Here is a 19,663-nt window from a genome sequence, read left to right as displayed (position 1 = left end):
TAAGTGCAAGCTACACTATGATCCCACTATGAGCATTTTAGAATAGCATGGCTACCAGTATAATCAACAAAACATGGCAACTTTTCGTCGTACAAAATTTAAATGGGAGTTTGTCCAAACACAGATTTTAGGATCATCCCTTCAGTGAACTGGGTGATATTAAAATCAGCCTTCACAGCTATTAGGTGTTCACTGAAATGACACATTTCTTCTGATCATATACCATTCTTAGTTGGCAGTCTACAAACCTAAGTCGATCCTTGCCTCTAGCTTCAAAGCTGGCTTTTAACAACATTGGGTGTTTAGCTGCGTTAAGTATATACTCAACAGTGCACTAATCTACTACAATTTTTATGAACTCCTAATTTCTCTGAGGGATAGTTTTATTTATTTCAGGTGCAGAAACTCCGCAGTAAGACAGCCTCCTGTCCCCGTAGTCCTACCCTCCGCTAACATTACAAAACCAAAACTCTCTTGTCTGAGCGCCCTCGTGATCCTTTTGTTAAGGTAACATTAGAATACAATTAAGGTATGACAATTCTGGTTTTTTTTAAATCTACACAATTAGGTATTAAAAAAGATACTGGGAAGTTTTAGCTGCAATCCCAGTAACTGTAAAATTTAAATAATTTAGGAACAGTGTACAGAACCCGTAAAGGCTTCACTCAAAGCAGCATTTCTTCAAGACAGATTAACAGCCTCAGATGAAGATCATCAAGTCACTAATTTGATTCCACTGCTTAAAATAAGGATTGTATTTTAAGAACCCTCCAGAAGTAATTAAACATGTCATACAGTAACTGTGGATTTCCTCAATCTATAGACCTTCTGGGTGTAAAATTGCCAAGTATTGCAGAGGAAGTTAATCTGATTAAGGAAAACAGGATTTATGCATATAGCTGTCTATGTTATCACATGGAAAATGTCCCTGTATTTGTTAAGTTCACACTAATTCATCAAGAAATTAAGGATATGCTACAAGCAACAATATTTATTCAGGTGGCCTTCTAAAACACTCTCTATATTTTATAACTAAAAATTCTTGAAGATACTTGGAATTTTGGGACACGTCACATTTAATATTTTTTTTAAAATCACTGGCCTTTTTTGAGCCATCACATTAGTGCCCTGACGATTATTACCTCTGCAGAGTCACACCACCTTTTGAATCCATGAAATGCACAGTTTCAAAGGTGGCAATGAAGTTCCTTACCTTTTTTAAACATAGCAAACGTCTGTGGGTCAGCAAATAATCTGTTCGCTCATCTGTAATAGCTGCAGTTTTCTTTCAAAGTTCTGGCTTAAACTGACATGTAGAAATCCTTGAAACAGCTAGCAGAAATGTTACTATTATCTGTTTTGGGTATAATCTGGTCTACTGTAAGTATAAACACAGCTTTGTGTTCACTAGTGTATTTCTCTCCAAAACAGAAAAGTGCAGAAAGGTTCTTCCACAACCACCATGTGCTCTAGGGCTTAAGAGGAACAAATGTAGCACCTCGCTTTCTTAACAAGTCTGGTCTGAATAACTGCTGTTACGAGCAGTCTCCAGAAAGAGACTGTCCGTAAAGAACAGTTCACGTCAGGCTCTTTCAAGCCCTCAGTGCTACAGCAGTAATTACCACTGAGAACCTCAGCGTCTCCTGAGCCATGAAACCAAAACCATCAGCCGTTAGTTCTTTACTGCTAAACTCACTCTACAAGCATTTTTAAATATGCACATAGGATCACTTGCTTAAAGACAAATTAAAAATTGATAGGCACTTATCTCCGCTTAAGAAACATGCGCCCTTGTGTACATAAGCTTGCAAATAATTCATCTACCAACTGCAGTAATGAATCAGCAGAACAAAAGCTAAGGTCCTCAGTTATAAAGGAAAAGCATAAACTGTATTTTCACTAGCATGGTGAGCCACCCGTCCCCTCTTAATTGTAACGTAACACAGTGATCCTTACTTCGTCTTGTTCCCCACCCCCTTCTTCATTGTAGTTGAGGATATTTTCTCTGATGTCCTCCAAATCCTCATGATGCGCAGATAGGTGGTCAACTCCTCCGCTCAGACCTTTGCGACTCTTCCAGCGAGCCCACCAGAATACAGCACTGAACAGAGCTGTGTAAACACACAGGAGCAAAACAGAACATCATTCAGAAACAAATGAAACATTTATATACAGAAGTGCTGCAGGACGGCTTAGACAGCAGCCGTTCTGTATGAGTACTGCAGCACTGGTTTGCAGTCAGAGCCAGCAAGGCTGCAGTTTTGTGTTTCTCAGCAAATGTTTGACTTTTGCACTCTTCAACGTAGTTACAAGTGAACATCAAAGACAGAACACCTTTAAAGAGCATTTTAAAATACCCTTTAAAGTACAACTTTGAAGTTGTTCAAGAACCGAATGACCCAAGTGGTGTTCAGAGACCTATGTATTTACTGTATTGAGTTAAACTTTGTAAGAGAAAATTTATACAAAGGGGTAGCACTTAAATAACAACGTGTTGACAGTAACAGATACAATTACAAAGAAATGAAGCACAAGACGACAAGACAAGAGAGGAAATTACTTTCATACATTTTACTAGAGGGAAAAAAAAAAAATCGGGCACATTTTGCCTTAGCATTCATGAATTAAAACATTTTCCTTAAATGCTTAGGTGCATTTTACACACTGACAGTTGTAAAGCTTCAACATCAGATACTGAACATTATGTAAATAGAAACTTGGGTACCACTGTGTTACCAACTCTATAAAAAAATAGATAAAAGCTCATCATAAGACCTCAAACCACTGGATCCCATAAACTGACAATGCAGTGAATTAAAGAGACTAGAATCTCTTACGGAATATCTACATGGCAGAGTGCAGTTCTGTAGAGCAGCATCTAGTTGACCTTGGGACTGAAACTGGTGTACACGGAGGTCTATGCCCTGCACTGTGCTGTGTAACTACACCCTTCAAGCTGAATCAATGCGTTTGAGATGTACATTTCTCTCCTCCTCCCTGCCCCTCCCCCAATTCACAGCATGTGTCACACAGATTTTCACACACACGGTAACTTTTTGGCAGTCATTTTTAGCTGAGCTGATGTTGAAAGACTCAAGTCGTCTTCTAATGTTCTACATCTCTCCTATTCTCCTACTGTGACCGCTAGTAGAAAGCCAATACTTAAAATGAATATAGCCCGTGTAACAAGAGCGTAAACCAGAAGTACCCCCACTGAAGATAGTATCTCTTCCACACAGATACCGACAGTGTAAGCTCCTGCCCGATTTTGTGCTCAGGATATTATGATCCTGAGCTGTCATTAAACAGTGCAGTCATTAAAAGCATTCCGTGAAGTTTACTGTTTCTTTGAGCCGTGGCACTAGTGTTAGGGCAGCTGCAAGCTCCGAAGTATCGCTGTGTCTTCAACTCAACAAAATGAGCTGAAGTCCCCTCCTGGCAGGGAGGGGTGGGGAAGGTCTGTGGGGTATCAAGCCAACGTGAAGCCGCCCTGGTATTGATTTACTTGCAAAATGGTTCCACATTTGAATTTAAAAGATGTAATCAGATGTCAGAAAAGCAGCTTTTCTAATCTATTGGAAACTTAGAAAATTATAATTACAGTTGCATGAATTAATCACTTTTAAGTGCATTACTGCTTCCTAGAAGCTGCGTAAGAGACAGGGCATCTGAAATCTTGAGAACAAGGAATTTTATTAAAAATTCTCCTAACAAAAGTTACAGTTGTGTGATAATACCATTGTTAGCCACATCTACTAAAATTTTCACAATGCACACCCCTTGCTTAAAAACAACTGTTCCTTACTCATAATTTAGACCTGAAAGATTAGCAGGATTATTAGGTAAAAGATACTGTTGTTTTTTCAGTCAAGTTCAGTCAAGCCCAGGCAGCAACACAAAGCCGCTCACAATAAAACTGCTCTGACACAGCAAGAAACCCCTCCTTTAACATAATGATCTATTAGCAACCTCAACTAACGGGGATTCCAAAAGCTGTGAAACCAGTTAGCTTCCCACGTTATTTGCTGCTTGTATTTGCATGGCAAACATAGCATCTAGCAGAGTTGGGGAAAATGATGGTATTTCAGGTAGCTACACAGATGGATTCAAAATAGTCCACAATACATTTTCATACTCTTACTACAACTCCCGAATGAAACTTAATTAACACTGTAAAAGCCAGGAGAAAAATCCTATGTCCTTAGTCACACACACTTTCATGAAATTTGAATAAACAAGAAGGACTCAAAGATGTGATCCTTCCTCGCTAGTGAGATCCTGCTCTGTCGTTCCTCTTCTTTTTGAGATCCAATGCCTCAGCCTGAAAATGGTTGAGGAAGCCAAAAGCAGCTGTTAGGAGCTGTGACACAACAGGTAAGATGCAAGAGACTGCTCCTGTCTGACCAAGTGTATTCCTATCGGACAGTATATTTCTCCTAGATTGAAAAATCTGTTTCATGCTCAGTAGTATTTTAAACAATGCTTATCTGGCAGCAATTTGCACTCTTGCTGTTCAATTGCATTTGCTTCCAATTATGCATCTGAACAGTTCCTTAGGAATGAAGTGAAAATGTGCAAAAAACAAAACGGCAAAGACTTTCCATAGCTCACAAATGTTGATTCACCTAGCAATATATGCACACGGGGATGAAAAGTAAGCTACTGATGGAGCTGAGACCATGGCAAAGGAATGAAGGCAGAGTCAAGTCTCCATTAGGAAACTGAGTCTTTCAGCAGGAGGATGAGATGACGACTATTCAGGACAAGATGGGTAAGTGAGTTCACCAAAGGTAATACAAGATGTAGTTGCCATAACTACCTAACAGCGCCAAAAAGCAAATGCAGATGGCAAACATGGAACTAAAGCTCAGGCCTGTATCCTTGTGAAAGATCGCCAGTGTGATTTCACAGTTACGTCCAGTATAGCCATCAGGGCAGTGACATTGGAACTTGGTTGGCGACTGCGAGATGCAGGTACCATAGTTACAGGGCCTTTTAGCACATGCAGTGTAGACACACTGTCTACCAGTGGCATTCTCCATGATCATGTGTCCCGGAGGGCAACTGAAAAGACGAAGGCAAAATGAAACCATTAAACTTTGAGAAAAGTAGGCATGAAAGACAGCATTTAAGATTTTAAAACAGTCTCTGATGACACTCTATATACAGTTTCTGAAGTAGCTACTAGAAGTTACTTAGAATAATTATAGGATTGTAGTCCTTTCTAAAGCAGTCATACAACAGTGAGCTCTACAACTTTAAACCCTTACGTCTGGGGCTTTCAGAACTCGGGTAGTTCCGCTGGCTTCTGCAAGACTACCCATGAGAAAAATAGCTGGATTAGGGTCTGCAGTTCTGTCTAGGCAGGACAAGCTATGCTATGTTCTTTGTGTTTCCATCACAGTGAATCTCCAGAAAAAAAAAACCACCTCTAGAAGACTCCATTTGTGTGGACAGTGGCAGTCAGTAATGCTTAAAGTGTACGTTTTCACAGCACAACTAACTTGAGTTAATGTTGTCCTAACCTCAGCCCCAGCCACAAAGAACTCTGAGCTTAATGATGCGGTGCTTCTAATGCAACTCAAGTGGCCTGTAAGGGAACAGAGGTCACAGCTTAAGACAGTATAAGAAGTCAGACACTAACATAACAAAGCACATCTACATTGCACAGCACAAGCATCACAAGACAGCTAGCCATGCTAGTGTTCTGCTCCACTCCAGCTAACATACCCTCTTTTCCTCGTTTTCAGGGTTTACAAACATTCTGGATTTGCTGCTATTCTTTAAACATTTTCAGTTAAGACAGGCAGCCAAAATTGTTACAGAATCAATGGAGATATGCTGATTTACTAAGGGTAGTACCTAAAAGGACAGTGTTCTCTGAGTAACCTGATGCCTATGCAGGCATCTAGCTTAGTGTTTCACTGTGGTTCAATTGATTTGATGACATTGCCAGTGGCGGCCTTCAAGGTGCACACTTCTTCAACATCCACCCTTTCCCACTTGAATCTGGGGGGGTTTGTGCTTTTATTTCCACCAATTACCTGCATTCATGCATCATCCACAAATCAATACAAATAAATTCCTGGTTGCAAGGGTTATTCCTACAAGCTTCTGAAGAACAGCCTTCTTTGACGCCTTGGGCACTTAATACTGACACCAGCTCCTTCACGTGAGTGTCCAGAGGGATTCTGTAGTTATTAAATCTGACATCCTTCATACATCCTGAGGCAAGGCACAAAGAGACTGTTTTAAAAGCCATTCAGCAAGAATGATTTGAAGCAGCTGTAAGATTTGGCACTTTATGTTTAACAAAGGACGCAGGCTACCAGTTTAAATCTAGGACTGAATTTACCTAAACTTTCATAACATTGTTCTCCTTTTTTTGACTGAATTTGTTAAAGTTTTGATCAAGATTCCCAGTGTTCTCCACAAGGACCAAGTGCTGCTGCAGGCCGCTATCTGCTTGTGTTCAAGACAGCAGAACACGTACCCCCTCACTATGTTTTCAATAGAAAAGTCCAAATATTGTGGAAAATCTGTTATAAGTGGAAAATCTGTTATATTCTTCAATGTGTACCAGTATAAATTGTGTTTGGTTGGCTATTGTAGTTTACAGCTTCACTTTATAGAATAGCAAACCACAAACAACAGGGACACAGCCTTGGGTCACTGATAGAAATTTGTACTGAAGATGTGTGCCATTAATTTCGTATGCACAAGATGCCTCAGCATAAAAGCATGTACCTCGATGAATTCAGTACATTCTATAACTTCAAAAGCCCTTAAAGTTTCAGCTGCTTAACAGCAACATTAATTGTCCTAACGAAAATGATCTTCGTGTAACCATTTGACTTCTTTAATCTATTTACTTAAAACCAAATACTATTATTACTCCCATAAATAAAAATTCAAAAATACAGTCCCTCATTCTCAGCATAGACTTCAGTTATTGGAATACTTCCAGTGAAACAATAAAAACCAATCTTTTTCTAAATAATTTGTGATACCTTTATGTTTTAAGTTGTTATTCTATTCAATGCACATACATTTTAAACTTTTTCTCTCGCACTTTGTGTTACTCACTGAAATACTTTTATCTGGTGAAAACATTACCACCTTGTTTCAAATGGATTTACTAGGATCTGGTTAAAGAGGTGAAAGGCATGGGAAAGAGAGGTGATAGACAGATACCAGGCGCATTTAACCAACTAATGGTGTGTGCCTTCCTTGTCAATACAGAAGATGTGCTGCATAACTCTGCATTACTTGTACTGTGATTTTAGGCGAAGGGTGAGCTGCCAACTGAGGACAGAGTAAAAAGCTGTTATGCTTATCTTAATATCACGTTCCTCTGTATTTCTCCTTTGTGTAAATACTCAATTTCCAGGCTGAAAACTGATTTGTTTTTTAACAGACATCATGACTTTGTCCACTCAGTTGCTAAAAATTCAAATTGTTAGCTCTAATTCAATAAACCACTTCTGATTTTAGTTAATGCTTCAACTGAGTGACTGTAAAATCCAATACTACAAAGGTAGTGCATAAAGGTAATAAACCAGAGTTTGTTGTGTGCTATGCAACGCACATATAAAATGGAAATATTCCTTTCAGCACAGGGACAGTTGTATTTGGTAGGGAAGGACAGCTGCTGAATGGACTGGATAGAACCATGCAATGAACCACTTCCGTGTTTCTAATGCAATGAGCCATCCACAGTCCACCTGGGAGAAGCTTGTGGATCTCCAGTTACAAATACTCTACATACAGTCGTGTGAAGAGGTCACCATCTTCGTTCCAAGTCCAGTAGCTAACAGTATTTGCACATAATTCCCTGCTGTACGTTTTTCCTAGTCAGAACAGTTTATTTGTCCCTCTTGCAAAGTGTCATGCAAGAAATCCGTCTACTTTGGGCTCTAAATAAACAAGAAAGCTTCTCGCAATATGCCCATGTAGTACCAATAAACCTTCATTTTTACAGGTCCGTATTTTGAACAGTGAGATCAAGAACTCCTCACCTTGAAAACTCTTGTTTTGATTGAATGGGTAGGTGTTTCCAAGGACCAAGCTGCTGGGGTCAATCACAATCTCTTTGTATATTCCTGCTGCTTTCAGAATTTCTCTCTTCCCACCTCCTTCATAAAGGCGAAGAGTAAATTCATTTTCATTTCTCTCCAGTGTGATATGATGCCATTCACCATTATCAATGTGGTAGGAGGGAAGGCTTACAGAATAGTCTCCATCACCCAGGTTATATGACACCACTAAGAATCCCTGAACAACCTTGTGGATAATTAACAAAGTAGTAAGAAAGAAAAGAGAAGTCATCACCTGACATTTTGTACTGACCTGTAACTTCAATCTTAAAAGCATTTTTTTAAATTTAGGGTATGTTTACACTGCACATACAGTGCAATATAAAAATACTTCAGGTGCTACTGAACTAGACAACCTAAATACTGGTAGCGGTGTACTCACAGTAGTATGTAATTCACTCGGAGTAATTTTACCCTGCATCTCTCTGGGACAAATTTATGGGCTTCTTCAAATGGGTGAGAATCTGGTGTACCACCTCTACACTGACAGCTCAAACCAACTTAGCTGAAGAGGTGACTCACTCAGTGGCATGTATAGAATGAACAGGTTGTCATTTTGAGGGTCTGACATCGTAAGAACTGCTACAGGCACCTTTCTTGGCAGAGTCTGAACTATGCAGAATCAGCCACTCCGGACCATGGCTGAATAGGACACCAGGGTAGACACACTATTCATCCTATTCTGTATAGCAAACTATACTTCATTGTAACTAGCAATAAATTCCTTTGAAATCCAATGGGATACCATGGTTGTGAGGTCAGTATCTTAAGTGAAGGATCAGATCTGTAAGTGTCCATAAAACGAATTCCAAAGTTTTTGTGCTTAGCATAAGGTTTTTGGTTCTATTTCCAACTCTTAAGCTAATGTTTCTCTGGGCTAACTATTCACTGGCATTGATTTAACTTCATGCTATTACAGTCTGGGATGCCTTGCTCACCTGTAGGGTGATGTGTTCGTCCTTATTTCGAGACAACATGCTCGTGATGACACTGTCAGGCTGCCGTGTCCTAATCATGGCTTCAAACAGCGTCCTACGGGCAGGCACACTGATGGGAAGCTGATAGCGAATGTGACTTCCTGGCTCAAAGGTATATTCCTTGGCAACTAGAAAGACACGATAAAGACCTTTAAACCATTTTGTAGGGAGAGGGAAATATTATTGTTTCCATTATTTTCATAGTAAGAGTTGAAAGTAAAAGAAAAAATTTTAATGCACAGCATAGATCCATTAAGACATAACTTATCTTTTGGGACATGTCCCTTTATCTATTTCCACAACTTCCCCAGTCACTCTCCCACTTCATCTTCCTCTATAAAGAGGTGCTCTCCCTCCTGACTTGATCCTGCTAATGCCTCTCCTTACAATGCTCACACAGTATGACAGCAGGAAAGCAGAAGCTCTGACCGAGACAAAAGAAGAGACTGCAGACAAAGTATTAAGTACCACAACCAATTTTCACAACCTGTTATTTTATAGTTGTCTTTTTGCTGCAAACTTTGGCTCCATTTTAAGTGGAGCCAAAACATTTTAAGTTTTCTGTATTGTAAAATTTGCCAGCCTATCAATAACGTAACAGAAAAACAGACTTCACCTTTATCACATCGATAGCCATAGTAACCCGGTAAACAATGACAAGCAAATGAGCCCCAGTCTCCAAGACATCTCCCATGAATACCACAGGAAGAAGACCCCACGGTCTCACAGCTCCCATCCGTAAGTGTGCAGCCAGGGAAGCTATTCAGGGACTCTGCAGGAGACTGAAGGTCATATACCTTCAAGAGAAAATTGTATGACGCTGAAATATTATTTAAGAAACACTTACACTTCATTTTTAAACAGAAATAGCTATACCAGATAACAGTCTGTTCTTCATCTGCATTGCTTAAGATGCTAAGTTTGCTTTTTGACATTCAGATTTCAACTTATTTTACCAAGACCATATTTTGCCTTTGAATAAACTCAACTGACTATGAAAGCAAAAACCCCCTAATATTTCCTAACAAAGCAGACAGCTGGCATAAATATACCATTATGCAATTGCCATTCAGAAGTTCCCTAAATGTGCAAAGAAGCTTGGAAGACAGCTGCATGAAGTAGGGAATAAACAAAGGCACAGTTTCTGGCTCACAAATATATCTGTTTGTAACTGAGAAGTAACTTTTCAAGGTATCCTGACAGAAAAATCCAGAATTTTCTTGTATTTTACACTAACATATAAGGGCATTGAATAGATTAATGGAAGCAAAAGTTTCAGGTATAATACAGATCTCCCAAAAATTTAATAAAGAAGTTTACTCCTTTGCTAAAGCAAAATGTTACACTTCTCTTACCTGAGTATCCAAGATGAAATTGCGTAAACAACCAGAAAAGTGTTTGTGTTGCAATTGTGGGTAGGAATATGGTAATGATTCTTTCACACCACCCAGCTGTAGAACATGGTTCACATTCAAATACCTTTAAAAATTATAATAATAATAAAAATAGATGTGAATTTACCTTCAAACATAGGCATTATATAATAAGGCAGATAAATAAACACCTACACTGCATTTGCAAATAATAGAGGCTTTATAAAATAACAAAAGAATGCAACTATTTTATCTTCTTCTTTCTCTGAAATACAGTCAGTCAGTGAGCAGAAGCTGGCCCTTTAAAATAAAGGGTTGTCATGGTTTAACCCCAGCCAGCAACTAAGCCCCACACAGCCGCTCGCTCACTCCCCCCTGGTGGGATGGGGGAGAGAATCAGAAGGGTAAAAGTGAGAAAACTCGTGGGTTGAGATAAAAGACAGTTTAATAGGTAAAGCAGAAGCTGTGCACGCAAGCAAAGCAAACCAAGGAATTCATTCACCACTTCCCATCGGCAGGCAGGTGTTCAGCCATCTCCAGGAAAGCAGGGCTCGTCACACATACCAGTTACTGGGGAAGACAAACACCATCACTCCGAACATCCCCCCCTTCCTCTTCTTCCCCCCGCTTTATATGCTGAGCATGATGCCATATGGTATGGAATATCCCTTTGGGCAGCTGGGGTCAGCTGTCCCGGCTGTGTCCCCTCCCAGCTTCTTGTGCCCCCCCAGCCTACTTGCTGGTGGGGTGGGGTGAGAAGCAGCAAAGGCCTTGACTCTGTGTAAGCACTGCTCAGCAACAAGGAAAACATCCCTGAATTATCAACACTGTTTCCAGCACAAATCCAAAACATAGCCCCATACTAGCTACTATGAAGAAAATTAACTCTACCCCAGCCAAAACCAGCACAAGGGTAATTTATTTTTTAAACATGACAGTGAAGTCTATTGGGAGTTTAACTGTGGGACAATATTACAATTCAGGTATGTTTAAGTCAGGAACAGCTGTGGTATTCTAGACACCATCTTCTCCTTCAAGTGCTTCTGTGTGTGCACATTCATCCTATACTACAGGAATACTACAACGAAGACTGTTTTGTGTATGATAAAGGCCAAAAACCTAAAAGTTGGGTCAATGTGGTCTAAAAGGTACAGTACACATGTCCAGGCTCTGCAATGTCTCCCAATCATCTGTCTGAGCCAAAGAATTCCACATATTTTAGTCCTCACCGATTTTCTTTTTCCCCGAGTTATCAACTCCATTTTTTGTTTTCATTTGTTCTTATGTTTTTCTCTTTTTTGTGTGCTCCTTTCATGACCAGGAGGGCTCCATGCATCTGCTGACAAGGCTTAATCCCAATGCTAATCAGCACACTCGCTGGGACTATCTATTCCACAGCTCAAGTACCTTTATTAGTACAAAGGTTTCCCTAAAATATAACCTGAATATTCCTCTCTGTAACTTAAGGCCTTGTACAGAAGAGATTGTCTAAATCCTCTTTGTAGCATTCTTTTATATACACTGAGACTTACCAGATCTCTCCTCAGTTTTCCCTTCTTTCAGTTAAGTGACCTCAATTCCTTCATTCTTGATAGGTCTTATTCTCAAGGCAAGCTGATTACAGTCATTGCTCTTCTCTTGCTATACCCAGTTGGTACACATCTGTCCTGCACTGTGGTGCACAAACCAGACCCAGGACTCCAGCTGAGGCCCAACAGTGCTAACCAGAGTGGAAGGATTATTTTCCGTGTCTTAGAGATGTACCCATGTTGAGGTATTACTGTGTAGTGCTTGCCTTTTTCACATTAATGTGGCATTGCTGACTCACTTTCCAACTACCATCTGTATCTTTTACTAACACTTAGCAGTTGTTCCCTTCTCTCTATTTGTGAGGCTGGTTATTTCTGCCTACATGCAGTACTTGGCTCTTTGTCATAGTGGAAAAACACAGTGTATTTCCAGGTCCTATTTTCAGTTTGCTGAGATCATTTTTAATTCCAAGCCATGCCCTCCAACATACTGGTCATTTCTCCCAGCTTGGTGTCATCAGCAAGGCCAAGAAGCATCAGTCCAAAGGACTGAATTACACTGAATCCAAACCCTTGCAGAATGCAGCTGAACACATCCTTCTGCTTTGAATGCAATAACTGCTTTTTGAATAAGATTTTCCAACTTTGTCAGTTTTAACTGAGGCTAAGGGCTGACCCAACAGTACAAGCAATTTAAACCACCAGAGTCATTATCGCACCTTGGCTGTATTACTTTGCTGGAAAACAGAGACAGGTGGAGTGTACGTCTCATTGCGAGACCCTGCAGCCCACAATCAGGCACACCAGCACCAGCCTACTTTAATCAGCAGTTCATACAAGTACACCAGGCTGTGAAGTGAACAGCTGAGGTATGGATACATGTGCACTTCCTCTGACTCTGCTATAAAGGCAGTACCCTTGGATCAACCGGAGACCCTGACGCGTTAGTCTGCCTTAATAGGTTTGCTAAAGGTTCTCAGTAGGAGCCCTCAGACTTAGACCAATCAGATAGTAAAATTGGTTGAGGATCCGGAGTTACTGCCATTAAAAAGTCAACTGGCCTAATTTCATGAGGTTTTCATGAACAGGCTTACAGTGACTTGATAAATAAAGTGAGAGAAATCCCGTAGGCAAGGGATGCTACACAGTACCCACAAAAGCTCCAGTATTAGCCACATAGTGTTCTGGGGTTGTCATTTAGTATTGCAACACTACTCAGAGGAAGACTGATCCTTAGAATTTGTTTAGTGCTTTAAGGTCCAGACTTGGCCCAGAAGGTCCCAGAGAAAAGCAAATGCTTTTATGCTCCTAGTCATTAATAACTTGGCTTCAATTTGATAGGTAAAACGTTCAAAGGTCTTAGAATAAACTGTCTTTCAGTGCATCTCCAGAAATGTACCTTGCTCTTCGTGGAACAGACCCAAAGACTTCACAATTTGTACGATCTTCAGCGGACAGCCATTTGCCTACTCCTTCTACCTCTGAAATAACAGCTGCACTGCAGTGATCCAAAGTGAATCGAACATCCTACACCAAAACACAGGATTACTGAATTCAGAATTTCTGTAAAATTCAATAAACAAGTTATATCAAATTTTCATCTTTTTCTTTTTGCATACCATCAAGCAAAAAGGGTTGGGTTTTTCTCCTGTTCTGTTTTCCATCTTGCAATAACCAGTAAAGCCAAAATGGAACCATTTAACAAAAGGCGGCACTTAACTCTGCATTTAATTTATGCTTCCGAGTAGTTTAACCACTTTCACAAAAACTGTAACTGCATTTGCAAATAAATAATTATCTGCTTTTTGCGCATAGGTAATTGATTTCAGTGTCCAAGTGTGTACATTGAATGTGCAAATTACAACTAAGCCTTTATGCACATTCCACATGTGCTCCAGAGCTTAAAAAACAGGAAAAAAGATTCCTCAGATCCTGGAATATGGATTACAACATACGCAGATTTGGAACTGACAATGCTGTCTTCCCACAATTTGTATTATTCATCAAATCTAGAAGCACAGTTAGAATAATACGTATAATTACTCAGTCTGTTTTTCCTACCCTCCTGTTTCTGCACAGGGAAATGCTATTGGAAATATAAATATTCTGATGTGCAGAAAAAAAAAGATCAAATAACTGACCTGACCATTGGTTCTGACTTCCAGTTGATGCCATTTTTTGTCTGCTACATTCAGGTGACTTGGAAACTGCAGCATCACAAGACCTGAGCCATGGCTCATCTTCAGCACAGGAATACCACTGGAGAGTTCTAATACAACATGAACAGGAATTTAAATTCAGCTATGAAAATCTTTACGTTTTGGATATGTTAGCAGTTAGTGAATGTACTGATTTAATGGTTATTGCTAGTCACATAAAGTGGGGTTCACTACAGAAATAACTAGAATTATATTCTATGACTTCTATTATTCAGAAATACTCATTCAATGTAGTATTTATTTTTATAGTTTAGATTGTGCCACTTCTCTGTCAAAACGCTGAAACTAATTCCTGATAAGCAATTTGCAATTTTATAATGCTCTAAAACAATTAGCACATGCAGGTTTTACTCCCTTCCATCTTCTACTCAAATTTACAAGTAACTGCAAAACAAAGCAAAAGAGGTAAATGATTAACGATATCCAACAACATTACCTTTCAATTAATTACGAAAATATAGAATGCCACCCATACTGTGCATCTTGTATATTAATTCACAAAAAATAAGCAGTAGTAACCCTTTAAATATGTGTCAACACAAAGCAATGAGTTCTACTTGTGTATAAGTTTTCCTACAGTGGCACGCTAGGACCGGATTCATCCATCAAATCATTGCCTGTTTAAAAAAAAGTGCAAAAATGCCCCAAGACTGAAAGCAGTTTAAGTGAATTTCTTTTCTCACCAAACTAGGTAAGAATGACATGCGACTAAGACTGCATTCATCATGTAATACCTATCTTCAAAGTACCTAAATTCCCTTATAGCACTACAGTTTTCCTAGGGGGATTATTTTTTTATATATATCAATCTGTCTATTTTGCGCTCCCCTTGATTTCTACAACTCTGCGATGGACCTAAAGCCATAGGTGCGGGCTACAAAAATAGACATCAAAGAAGAAAGACCTATTAGGAAATGTTTCAAAATGTTTTCAAACCAGAAAAGAAATTATCTCATGAGATGGAAAGACAGAATTTGTGCTCTAACTACTATACTGTTCACAGGCAACCCATTCCCAAAAGACATTCAATTTTTTCACACACTTTTGCAGAAGTACCTATTGCAATGAAGTTTTCTGTACTCCCAGGTTCTGGATTTGATAAAGGGCCACTATATAGTAAAAGTCCATCTGGAACCACAGTAATAAACTCTAGAGAGAGTGAGCTTTCAAAACAAGGCCTGATGGGACGAAACCATGCATAACCATTTCCATGGAAACTGTGCTTAGTCTGCTGGCAGTCTGGTCCATGAAACGAAGCAGGACAAAGACATCTGAAAGAGCACAAACACAAAAAATAGTCAAAATTCCCCAATGTTCAACTTTTTTTTGGTTTTACATGCAACAAATGTAGCACTTAAATCACTGTAAAAAAAATAGCGGCGAAACAATAAAGATTTTAGCAGAGTCTCAGGGGTGCTTGGCAATTATTAAAACACTTTAAGAGTACAAAGCGTATTTATCAGCTATACTACCTCCACCAAAAAAAGGTATTTTTGAAGCCATGTTTTTGAGAACGATGAATTATTTCCCTAAATAAGTAATACAGAACACCAAACATCAATTGGTCAATTTACTACAGAGAAAACTCAGGGAGGTTAATTCCTAGCTAGAATAAACCAGTGTAATTTCACTAAAGAAATACTGGTGCGTGCCAGGTGACGCTATAATAAAGCAAGTCTCCTATCTAATGTTTTCTAAGCTCCTTATTACCCACTGTTTAGACTATATTTCACTCCCCCTACCTCCCTGCTGCTACCACTGATATTCACCTTTATTATTACTCTTCTGGAAAAGAATAAGGAAGGAAAAAAAAAAACAGAGCACACTTCCCATTCCTTCATACTGAATTAGGTGCTCTTAAAAAATGACACGTGTTAATTATACCACTGTTTTTTCCCCAGGGTCTTCTTTCTTACGCACTATTTCTACCGCTTTCAGGACTACAGCACCGTTATTGGGCCATTAGTAAAGACCCTGTTGTCATGAGGTTTACACTCCAGTGCACTCATGGGGTTTTTTTGTTTCTCCTTCAGTCAGAAATACATTTATCATTTTTTTTAGACCTGTAACTTGTAAGCGCGACACTTGAAAAACAGACGGGAAAAAAAAAGGTAAGAATCTGCAAGACAAGTTTCCTCACCTGTAACCATTCAAAGTGTCAATACACATCCCACCATTGAGACAAGGGCTTCGAGGGTAGGAAGAACAAGACTGATGAACTCGGTCCCTAGCTGAGCAGGCGCAGACCGCATTGATGGTGGCTGTTACTGAGACAAACGACACGCTTCCAGTATCCGTCACAGTTGGGATGTCACTCACGGTGAGGTAGTTTGTACAACTGTTACCCTCACTACAATTTGCACTCCTACATTCGTCTACATCAATCTGTGAAATGTTCAACTGTAAAGCTGGCTGGATCTAAGAGAAAATACAGTTTAACACATCACCAGTCTCATCCTAATGAATGCTTTTACTTACTCCTTACTTTCTGAAAAATCTAAGCCATCATAGACTTAATGAAATGCTTTAGTTTCTTGAGTATTAACATCCCTGACTATACAGGCAAGCAAAATGATTTGACAAATACAGGAAAAATTTGAAAAAATTTACAGTAGCAGTATTTCCTAAAAACTTAGTCATTGACACGATTGACTGTGAACATGTTAAATCTGTACTGGCCTACTAACATGATTTCCAAGGACCAAAGCTCTGAGAGCAGTGATACTCCACCTTCCGAGCTGTGTCATCTGTGCCACACTTCTCTGCACCCTGATAGCAACAGGCATGTTTTACCTCAAGCCAGGATAAAAATTATTCCTCGTCAGTTATACCCAGATATTATTTGTTATGTTCTCTCGCACATAAGGATACAGACACAGGAAAATGCAGGGCTGAGCTGCATTCAATAATAATGTCCACAGACAGTGCCCTGACACCACCACTTTGTAGCAATTAGGATTCAGCCTACTGATTCGTGCCCCATAAACTTATATTTAACGTCAAACTGCCTGAAACAAAATGCAGTCAATTCAGCATACTGGTTACTATATTCTATTCTACATTAATCTTTGCTAGTTCATTGTTTTTATCATTAATTGGGGTTGCACCTGAAAGCCCAAATACCCAAATAAAGAGCCTCACTGTATATATAGGTCTCGTAACATAGTAATACTGTCCCTGCAGTTTGCAACTTCTAATCCAAACAGACCAAAGAAGAATTAGCAGAAAGCACAAAGAAGAGAAGCAAGCTGTTCACAATAAGCCTGAGGACAGTAACAGGGCTGCCATTATTTCAGAGCTTTTGTACTTCAGCCAGTAGCCTACGCACTGGACTAGGTTATCACTAAGTTTGTTCCCTGGCACAACAGATTTCTTCCTTCTACTTGTTTGGGCATTTTGCACAGGTGCCTATAAAGCTTCAGAATTTGATTTGTATTTAGTGATTCAAATACATTAAAATGACACGTATTTAGTGCCCAAACCTGAATACAAGAGACCTTACTACTCTCACAGTGGTATACACTGAGGTACACAAATGTAAAACTAACAACATGAGATCAGGCTTAGACTCTCTTTATTTACACATTTAATAGGTATTTTTTCAAATGATAAATATTTTAAAAATAAGCTTTGAAAAGACCAAAACAAATACATAAACACTAAAGCATTTTTTTTTACTTGTGCAGTCATCTCAATTCACCACTGTAAGAACTTTGACCTTTATAATCAATTGTCAGTATATCCTCAAATATGATAACATGTATTGAAAAACATGTCCCCAAAGGCATAAAATATACTTTATAATGACATGATGCATCCTGTCAATGCAGTTTCCTGTCTGCTGCCCACATCTATCACCGTTAGTGGAGAGTCTATAATGCACATTTAGACAGCTATGTAATACTGTTATAGAAAAACATAGCTTATATAAACAACCTTGGCTCCTTTACAGTATTAGGATGGATTAGTTTTCTGCTAAATAAAAACAGTTGTTATAAAGCTATATCCCAAGGAGGTAGTGCAAACATATTATTTATTTAGCAATTCAATGAATAATTCCAGTGCTAATTACTTATTTTCTATATTTATAGTTAAACACATGTACAAAAACTACCGGAGAAATTCTCCAGCTATGATTGGTTTTCTGTAAACTATTGGTGATTACTCACTAGAGCTATTCATTAAATATTGAAAGGTGATATATAATTAATACAAACATATTTTTTCATTAAAATATGTGAAGCAATCCCCTTGTTACCACTTTGATGAATTCACCTGCCACGTATTATGGCACAGAATATTTGAAATCTATGCAATTTTCTACATTATTGTTGCAGTAATTCAATAAATATGCAAAAGCAGCAGTCGTTAAGCTTCATGAATACTATCTGTCTCTGGTATTTCCTACTTGGTCACTCTGAAGAGTGTCATAATCCACACAACTATTTAAGATACAGTAAGATGTAGGCAGGTGGTAAGTTAAGATATTCCTGTTTGGTTCCCAGAATGAGGCAGACCCTACTACATTCACACAAATGGGCAGTGCTGTTTCTCTTCAGGAAAAAACCTCCATAAAATGTCCCACCAATACATACCATAAGATGTCCGTATTAAACCCAAATATGCCTGCATAGCCACAAATGACGTATCAGGAAGTGCTGCCTTGTCCAGGGCAAGTTACAAGCCAAGCAGTGGCATCTTGCCTTTGTGCAAGGCAGCAGCTTTAGTGTCTATTCAGCAGCATCTGCAGGATCTCAGCAAAGCCAAAATCTGGAGGACTACAGAAAACAGAAGTGAGGCCAAGACAGACTGTGTCTGGGTAACTGAGTTAGAGGGCATGCAGGATCTGGTAAGAGAGCAGGGCAGTCAGAGAACATCAGGAAGGGGAAGAAAATATCTTACATTCAAAAACTATTTTCCCCTTATAACAGTAAAAAAAGTTGGGGGAGGGTTTCACTTTGTATTTAAAGTTGTCCTTTGGTGAGTTAAATACAATCATAAACTTTGTTGTCTCCATCTCACTTATCTGTTGTAACTGTTCTTCTAACCTGCATATTCCTTCCAGCAGGATTTTTTCTATGGACTGTCATCTCTTTGTACAGTACACCCATCTGGGTGACATCAAGCCTCTATTGTAAGTGTCTAACCACAAGCTGATGATTTGGGTATTTCCATCAGCATCTGGAATGTCCAAAAAGCTGTCATTTTCAAGACATTCTGTGTACCACTTTGGCTTCTAGGGATTCTTCTGATTTCATATTCAAAAGTCTGATAGATTACACAATGGAACACTGACTGGAGAAAACACAGGCAACTGTACCATGATGGGAATGGAGGACCTTCTTTCTGCGACTAAAAAGTGGTTACGTTTATTGAACCAGAAGTTAGTACAACGATATAATAATTTTATGTATGGGACTAAGGAGAAGGGAGAAAGCTTGAATTAAGCACTTGCTTGACAAGTGTTTT

At 39.1% G+C, this 19,663-nt stretch overlaps 1 protein-coding gene across 1 annotated transcript in view; it reads right to left on the bottom strand.

Moving 5' to 3' along the window:
- LOC127021137 (neural-cadherin-like) overlaps window positions 1–19,663 on the bottom strand; it is a 70,829-nt gene that overhangs the window by 3,834 nt on the left and 47,332 nt on the right. The window contains exons 22-32 of the mRNA XM_050904069.1: window positions 16,335–16,612; window positions 15,251–15,465; window positions 14,117–14,244; window positions 13,375–13,502; window positions 10,429–10,552; window positions 9,690–9,870; window positions 9,035–9,201; window positions 8,019–8,283; window positions 6,045–6,225; window positions 4,820–5,064; window positions 1,957–2,111 (exon numbers count right to left, since the gene is read on the bottom strand). Of these exons, the coding sequence (XP_050760026.1) occupies window positions 1,957–2,111; window positions 4,820–5,064; window positions 6,045–6,225; window positions 8,019–8,283; window positions 9,035–9,201; window positions 9,690–9,870; window positions 10,429–10,552; window positions 13,375–13,502; window positions 14,117–14,244; window positions 15,251–15,465; window positions 16,335–16,612 (2,067 nt within the window). The remainder of the gene's footprint in view (window positions 1–1,956; window positions 2,112–4,819; window positions 5,065–6,044; window positions 6,226–8,018; window positions 8,284–9,034; window positions 9,202–9,689; window positions 9,871–10,428; window positions 10,553–13,374; window positions 13,503–14,116; window positions 14,245–15,250; window positions 15,466–16,334; window positions 16,613–19,663) is intronic.

This window comes from Gymnogyps californianus, chromosome 12 (assembly GCF_018139145.2).
Source record: "Gymnogyps californianus isolate 813 chromosome 12, ASM1813914v2, whole genome shotgun sequence".
In the NCBI taxonomy this organism is placed as follows: domain Eukaryota; kingdom Metazoa; phylum Chordata; class Aves; order Accipitriformes; family Cathartidae; genus Gymnogyps; species Gymnogyps californianus.
The sequence above is the reverse complement of the archived record's forward strand: the minus strand, read 5'-3'. Positions and strand labels throughout refer to the sequence as shown.